At 38.9% G+C, this 8,724-nt stretch overlaps 1 protein-coding gene across 1 annotated transcript; it reads left to right on the forward strand.

Annotated features, from left to right (window-relative positions):
* Positions 1 to 871: 871 nt before the first annotated feature.
* FAM96A (family with sequence similarity 96, member A) lies at positions 872 to 6,062 on the forward strand (the record flags this gene model as incomplete). Its single annotated transcript, XM_010286442.1, has 4 exons — positions 872 to 1,036; positions 2,810 to 2,859; positions 4,626 to 4,671; positions 5,761 to 6,062. Coding segments are annotated over 4 exons (359 nt in total), but the record flags the coding sequence as incomplete, so codon positions are not given.
* Positions 6,063 to 8,724: the final 2,662 nt, after the last annotated feature.

The following is an 8,724-nucleotide window of genomic DNA, read 5'->3' on the forward strand; positions in this document are numbered from 1 at the left end:
AGTGACCATTGATACAGATAAATATGGGTTAGTGCATTATTGTTGTATTTGCTTTCCCTAAGATGGCTTCAAAATCTTACCTGTGAGGGCCAGGCTGGGCAGCGGAGAGAAGAGTTATAGAATCATAGAATTGTTCAGGTTGGAAAAGACCTTTAAGATCATCAAGTCCAACCGTTAACCCAGCACTGCCAAGCCCACCACTAAACCATGTCCCTCGGCACACATCTACACGTCTTTAAAATACCGCCAGGGATGGTGACTCAGCCACTTCCCTGGGCAGCCTGTTCCAGTGCTTGACAACCCTTTCAGTGAAGAAATTTCTCCTAATATCCAATCTAAACATCCCCTGGTGCAACTTGAGGCTGTTTCCACTTGTCCTATTGCCTGTTGAGTGGGAGAAAAGACTGACACGTACCTCGCTGCAATGTCCTTTCAGGAGATGAGACAGAAACGTGGCTTGTCTTGTTAATAAGTTAGATTTTGAAAAACCTGAAAGGCAAGCAAACCTATATGAAATACTACATCTATGTATATCTTTTGGATAGGCTAATATTATATGACCTGTAGTTCCAAAGATAATACATATCCTCTAATAGGCATGGTTTTATTTCTATTTATTATAATGGAATTGTAAAAATAATAGCAAGTTGAGAACTGGAATGTGAAAAATATGTGCACAGTGAACAACAAATGTCTCAATTTACCCAGTTCTGAAGCAACTCGTGAGATAATGTATTACTGATATTTACAGCTCTGTCTTTTCTGAAAAGGAGCAAAATAAACGATGCTGGGAAGTTGCTTTCTAATAAAAGTACCTTTTATTAAATTCAGGAAAGCTACTTAATTGTTGATCACTTGTCTTCTACTTTAGATATAATCCGTACTATCCGCGACCCGGAGAAACCTAATACTTTAGAAGAACTGGAAGTGGTAACGGAAAGCTGTGTTGAAGTGCAAGAGATAGGTGAAGATGAATATCTGGTTATCATCAGGTTTACACCAACAGTACCTCATTGCTCTTTGGCTACTCTCATTGGTAAGATTTCTATTTCATTAAATCTGTAACAATGAGCATAAAGTTAATTTTAGGTTGTTTCAATAACAGTCTTAGTTAAAACTCAGTATTGCTTTGCCAGCAGTTTGACCAGGAATTTCATCTTGAGAACCCTACTAGCAATGCAAACAAACACAAAACAGAAGAAATGTGGGGACATCCATCTGTTTTTATCAAGTTAGGGAAACTCTTCAAAGGGCAGCTCTCAAAAATCTACTGGGAAGTGGTACAGAATTCCTTCTTTATATTCTCCAAATTATTTTAGTAATGTTAAATTGAAAATGGGTCAGCTCTTAAATTTAAAAAAATGTTAAAACTTTATGATTGTCTCCCTTATCTTTCCCTTACCTTATGGGCTGTTGTCCATTGCCACACATGTACAAAAACCCCCTCATGGAATACAAGAATACCAAAAAAAAGTTCTGAACTGTAGAGAGTTTGAAAGCAATTAAGTTGAATAAGAATCTGCACTGGCTTATTTCGCTTTTTTCACCCTCCTTATTATTTGTAGTGAAATTACATCTGAAAAATCACATCTGAGATCTCTGAAATGATTTGTTTAAATGTACCAAGGTTAGCAACTTGTACCATTATATATCAATACTCAGATTTCTCGGTCTGTTTTAAAGGTTCAAGGGAAAATAAGTCTTTAATTTAATTTAATGAAGTACATGTATTTATGCCCAAATAAACCTTTGCAGCTTTATGTAGAAAGTATAAAGCAGCAAAGCATTAGCATGCCAAACAGTAATAATTTATTTATAGTTTGACCCAGTTAGGAAGGTCAGTGGGTTAAGGCTCAGACCTGAGGATCAATGATGTACATGTCAAATCTTAAACTTCCTGCTAGTCATGTTCTCGGCACTTAAATGTCAGCCAGGTCTTTGTCTGCTTGATTGTGCAGTCGTTACCAGTGTTGTGTGACCTCTGAAGCACAGTTCCTCATGCTGTTACAGGAAAGGTTTACGGTAACCTTTTTAAATAGTTGAGTAGTATATGTAAGAATGTAGGCAGTAAATAGTTTTGGGTTTTTTTTCCCCAAACTTCCTTATCTGTGCAGAGTACCCTAAGCTAGTAGTTCTTTTGGGGAGTATTTTCTGTTGCTGTTACCACTGACTCAGCCTGAGGACAAACTGGGGCTGTGGTATGGCTTTGTCCGTGCATAGCTCATAGCTCATAGCAAAGCCAGGTCTTGTGGAGAAACTGCAATGGGCTAGTGGTTGGGGTTCCCCAAAACTTGGATCTTGCTCCCAAAGATGAACCACAATGTTCCTCTGCTCAGTCTGTACATTAGAGATTAAATAGTGAAGTTACAAGCTTGAATTCCCCCAAGTCATTGCAGGCTTGTGTTCTTCAAGCAATTTATGTTGGTTTCTAGCATTAACAAATGTTAGAAAACAAAACAAGCAATCGTCTCAGTACAGATGCAGCCACAGTGACAGCCAGGAACCTCTACCAAAATATAGAAGAAAGCTGGAAGTGGAGGAATTTGTCTGTATTTAGTGTGTCTAGGTGATGTTTAGAGACCAGAGACCTAAGCCTGTAAGGAAGGTATGAGCTTAACGGGGAAGCTATGTCCAGAGGGTGAAACTACAAATTATTTAGTCTCCTCTGTGGCTTGTGCTGCTCAGAATACGAAAGGAGAATATTGTCAATTATACTGGTACGTTTTGATTGTTAAATATGGATTCTCTGAAAATGCATCTCAAACCTTGAATTTTACAAGAAAATCTCTTATCTGTTTTGTTTAAACAGGCCTTTGTTTAAGAATAAAACTTCAGAGATGTTTGCCTTTTAGACATAAGGTAAAGTACCTGTTCTAGAACTTGCTTTAAACTACATGAATGTATGCCAAGTTCTCTTTAGAAGAGCGTATGCTTCAGGATCAAGTAACTTGCAAGCTGTGATTAAGGACGGGGTCTTTTTAAAACTTGTCATTTGCCTGTGGAGGGAGTGAATGTTGCAGTACAGTGTAGCACCTGAAGGGATCTGTGAGTAACTGTGGTTCTTCCTTCCCTTTACAAAAGACCATTTATTGCTGCACTTCTGAAATACACTGTATTTCAAGGGGTTTCCTCACCAGATGTCACATTCTGGTTCTTGCTTAGTGGAAGAGAGGATGTTTTCAAATACGATGTTACAAAGAATCATACTCTTGCCTTGCAGAAAATTAATGTGGCCTTCTGCAATATTTCAATATATCTAAGCATCATAAATATAAAATATCAATAGTGACCGACTCTGCTGTACCACTTGGAATATCTGAGAGTTGTCTCCGGTGGGCCAGCCCTCTGTGAGCGAGCAGCCCTGAAAGCAAGAGAACCACTCTTGTCAGAAACCGATCCAGGGGCGTTCCAATACTTCATGTACGCACCATCTAGGAAGTAAAAACTTTCGAACAGGTTCATTAGAGTTTAGGAGAACTGCAGAATTCAAAACTGGACCTGCGTTAAGGGAATCTTTATGACCTGTGTCTCAGGAACTGTTGTATAGATGGCACACGGGCCTGACCCGGGCCCATATACTGTCTAACAAGGGGCCAGGCCTGGCTATGCTGCTGGAGTGTAAGAAACTATATAGGAAACTGGGGGTTACTGCATCCTTTAAGAAAGGTGTTTGGGTCTTAGCAGGAGCTAAGAGTAGACCTTTAATGACAAACATAGTCTTTTATAGACCTTTAGAAACTTGTCTGAAATAAGTTAAAGTATAAATTAATTAGCTGAGGATTTTCTGGTGTTGATTTTTTGTTGTTTTGTTTTTATAGTTGCTAGCTTCATCTTTTCAGCTCAACAGTGTAAAGTGAGACTTGCATTTCTAGAAAATTAGGTAGACAGTGACTTGTTATGCTGGACACATGGTAACAGATAGGTTTAGCTTCAGTGAGATAAGATAAAAGGCATAGGATTTGTTTACTTGGTTCTCCTTTGGTACATCAGTTTTATGAGGGTTTTTGTTGTTTTTTGTTTTCCTCAGGCCTGTTAAATGCATGAAGGTGATTTAGGTGCTGTTTAAATTCTAGTCCTATGTCTGTTGCCATGCAGGAAGTAGATACTGCATTATGCTACCATTTTCAAATAGAATTATCTGTGATTCTCATCATTGAGCAAAACTTGTTAGGAATATCTTACTAGGAATCTCTTCCTAATGATGTTTTTTCAAGAGTGCTTAGCTTGTGAAAGTGACACTTGCAGTTTTGGTGGCTTTTAAACAAATTGCTCCTGAATTGTGGCCTGCAGAGAACTTGTTGAGAAAGTAGTGCCAATTCTCCACTGTTTCCAGTAGTCTAACTGCAACTACTTTTTCACAAGAGAGGTTGATATTAATGAGTGAATGCCTCCACAATTTTGAAGAAAGATTACTGTGGCCTCTCTGAAATGGGGGAGGAGATTGTCTTGTGATTATGTTACAGTGAAGTCTAAGATCGTCTCTTACTGATCCCTTTTTGTTGTCTGTGAACACTTTGAAAAGTATGAATTACCTGCATTGTATGTGTATTTTACAATTTTTTTTCTTCCAGTAATGAATATATTCAACTGTTGATTGAATCTAACATTAGTGATCTCTCCTCTAGCTGGAAATCTACATATCTGAAGGTACACATTCCACTGAAGAAGACAGTAAGTAGAGCTTATGAATGAGGGCAGCTTTAGACTGTGTGTTTGTGTTCTTTTGAGAAGTCCTTCCCCTACCTTACAATCCTTTTCAGAATTGAATACACTGTTAAAGCTTTAAAATGAAACACGTAGTTGAGGCTGTTTCAAAAGCTCTATTGGTACTGCGAACACATTCTTGTTGTTGGTTTGTTTTTTTAAACAGAAAAACCCCCACAGTTCTTGGAGATGTTAAGTTCCTTTTATAACAGAAGTTGCTACTGGGCTGCTGAATAATTAACATGAAGAACTTCCTGACTGGTTGATCTTGCTATCTTATCATCATCATAACAAAAATATATGTTTCTCAGTCGGTGTTTAAAGTAAAACTTGCAGAACATCAAAATTCTTTCAAAGCTATAGCAAATCACTGGCTTGAACAGCTGTTAAAGCCTTTGTTGAGGCAATGTCCCAGGCTTTTTTGTTCTAAGTATTAGATATTTTTGTATGGGGAAAATCTGTTCTTGTGATTAGAAATCTTGTTCTAAATAATTAGAAATTGAACCTGAAGAACTTGGACTACTAATTTATCACAGGTTTCACACTTTATTTCAAGACATGTCATTAGTACATCTTACATTATTTTCCTAAGATGGAAGAGTAACAAAAATGTTTGGTTTCTGATGGTTGTTCTTTTGTGACTGAGCTTTCATGTGCTTTATTTTCAATTTCCTATTTAATCCTCTGAGCACTCGAGCACCCTCATGTTCTTCTTGTCTTCTTGTCTTTCCGTTGTGTCTGGCACAACCTTCTTATTCCAGGCCATGCAACTTAAATGTCTGCCTGTACAGTGCTTTATCAGCTACTGTACAAATTTCAATTTTAGATACTATGCAAATAATATCTTCCACCTAAAAATAAAATTGAAAAGAAAGTTGACACAATGTACTGTTACTGTACAGCAGCATTTTCTCAGTCTTTGAGCTGGCCATTCACCAGGTTTGGAAAATCTGCACTGCAGTGTGGTATCTAGCACTTGCTGCGTTACTGATGCAGTATGTGTAAAGTACTACTGAAAACTGCTTCTGACTTTACTTTTCATGTGATGTTTTGCAGTCAACAAGCAAATCAATGACAAAGAGAGAGTGGCAGCTGCGATGGAGAATCCAAACTTGCGTGAAATTGTGGAGCAGTGCGTTACAGAGCCTGACTAGTAGCTATAATATCCAGAGTTATCATTTTGATACATTTCTTAAAATATCTTTGTTTTAAAAAAAAAAAAGAAAATAATAATAATCAAGGCCTTGAGTTTAATACTTGAGTTCTTTTTATCTTCCACATGTTTTTTAAAAGCAATTGTTTATAAGATAGATTTAAATTATGATGAATTAGTCTCTAAAAGAAAGTGAAGTGTATAGTGTTCAGAGTTTGTAATTTCTGGTGTCCAGAGAAATATTTTATGATTAAAGTCAAAACAATGCATATGTATTGCCTTCTGATAGACGTTGTGATATAAATTCTGTTTTGCAAGTTAAATTTCTACGTTGTTTCAATCACTGCACTGTAAAAATAAAACAGATTCTTGTACTGAAAAGCTGCTAAGTTCAGAATTTTTTTTTTTCCTTTAAGCTTAGGTTTAGATTTCCATTAGAGAAGAAAACATTTCATTCAACTTCTTCATTGTTTCTAAACACATTAAAGTTGAAATGAATTCAGAAAAAGAATTGGGAACCAAGGGACTGGACTGGAACAAGGTAGATTTTTGCTGGGATGCTATTCCTGCTAAATATTTGGGGGTTTTTATTTGTAAGTACACGTTTCTGATTCTGCAGACTTTGCTCCATAATTCTCCTGCAGCTAAAGTTTTTTCCTGTGGACAAGATCTTGCCAGTTTGATCCTGCTTTTTCTTATGACTGACCTGCAGCGTGGAAGGTGAGGGAACCCCACAGCCCTTCATCCCTGTGGTTCCCACTGTCCTGTTCCTTTTTGCCGCTCCCTCACTAATCTCATCTGGGGCGCCCGTAACGTTGTCAGCTGTCGCGTGTTTTCTCACTGGAGAAGGTCCCTGGGGTTAGTTTCCATTGCAGCTGTGGATTTGACCATGGATTTACCTTTCCCTGAAGAATGAGGCAGATATTTCTTGCTCAGCTGTCCTTCTCCCGGTGGAAGCGGGGTTCAGCATCTGCCATGCAGCCGCAGGAGGGTCTCAGTGTAAGTGTACGTGCAGGGGGAGAGGCTGCTGCCACCCATCTCGTGCCCCGTGGCGCTGACGAACTCTTCGGGTGCCCCGGGGAGTCTTTGCTGGTCAGTCAGTGCACGGATAGCCATAGCTATCCCCTGCAGTGGTTCATGAGAGGTGCAGGGAGCCGTTCCTCGTGAAACAGTGGCTGCTCTAGTGGGCTTGTATTTGGTTAAATGGTGAGAAATCCTTGGAGTTCAGTGCAAACATCTGTTCCGATTTCAGGCATTTGTAACCATTTTAATAATAAGCCACGTAAAGCTTTCCCGAAGGCGTGGAATGATTGAATGGACTCCAGCTAGGCTACACATTATGAATGGGGGGGAATTTCTCCCGTTGTAGAACAGCATACTGACACATGTCACAGCTGTGCCAACAAGAGCCCACAATCTCCCTACTTCCAGTGCCAAGGTTATCAAAAAAAAAAAAAGGGGGGGGGGGGGAGAAGATGTGCAGGTTACTGCACATCTGCAGAACTGTCAGTTGTAGTGTATGTGTGGAAAATTACTTCCTTAACTTCAGTTATTCAGCTTCAATTAAATTTTACTTTATTTTCAAAAGCCTTTGTGCCCTCATTGCTCACACTGAATTTAGCTTGAGGGAAGTATCTATGTTCTTAAGCAGAACTTTCTACAGATGCTTCTGTAAAGTGTACTTAGATGTCAGCTTAAATGTGGGACGCTGCTATGCCCACTACCTCAGGTATTCAGCAGGGTGTGAAGGGAATTAGCTGCTTGATGTTTGCATGGGAAACTAAAAACTTGGTACTGTTTCCAAAACAAATAAAAGACCCATGGACCAATTTTTTTTTTTAAATCCTAGTTTGGGCAAAACCTAAAACTCTTGTGTATTTAGACTCCTGCTGGAACTGTCTATCGTGAAGTATCCTGGAAGATGCATTTTGCAAGGTCTTCTGCTAGTTGCTTTTGCTTGGTTGGTTGGTTTGGGGTTTTTTGAGCTGGGAAGACTCATTAAATGATAACTACTTGTATCAAATAATTTATTTTCCATGAAAAGCAGGTAGAGATGTTTTGCTATGACAATGTTCCAAGTTTAGCTTTGCCATGCTATTCAAGCAAGTATAGAGTAAGAGCGATGTTTTCCTTCACCACTGTTTGCTCTTTAATAAACTACTTAGATGGTAGCCATTGCAAATTGTAATTTCAGTAAATGCAATTAGCAGTTCAGTTCAACATAAAGGATTTATTCTGTGTAGTCACTGGTCACCATCAGCCCAGTGCTTCTAATACTCTTCTTCCAAAAACTTTTGAATTGCTAAGCCATGATGTAGTGTGACGCTTGTACTGTTCCTTGCAACTTCTGTTTTCGTTTATCGCTCTGTAAGACTTGCTGTCATGCCTCGTATCCAAAATGGCTTCAAGGCAACGTCTGCAAGTCCACACAAAGGCAGTTTCAAAGAGAATAATACTTCATGTAGGAGAGTCACTATTTCCATTTTAAAATTAAATCTAAACTGACTTTGTTTCTATTAAGTAGAAGCAATCTGTCTTTTTTTTTTTTTTCCTTTTCAAAAGGAGAAAAACAAAAGCAAAGGATTTTTTAACTATTAATGATTTCTGGAGAGAAAGACGTGAGCAGAGCTAGAAGTGTTTTGGAAGTGTTTTCCCACGAGGGGGAGCACTGAGAAAAGGTCACAGAAGGGTTTGGGTTGGAAGGGACCTTCAAAGATCATCCAGTCCAACCCCCCTGCAAGGGACAACTTCTCCTGGATCAGATTGCTCAGAGCCCCGGCCAGCCTGTCCTTGAGCACTCCCAGGAATGGGGCACCCACAGCTTCTCTGGGCAACCTGTTCTGGTGTCTCACCATCTTCATTGTAAA

The sequence above is a fragment of the Phaethon lepturus genome, unplaced genomic scaffold (assembly GCF_000687285.1).
Source record: "Phaethon lepturus isolate BGI_N335 unplaced genomic scaffold, ASM68728v1 Scaffold21594, whole genome shotgun sequence".
Taxonomy (NCBI): Eukaryota; Metazoa; Chordata; class Aves; order Phaethontiformes; family Phaethontidae; genus Phaethon; species Phaethon lepturus.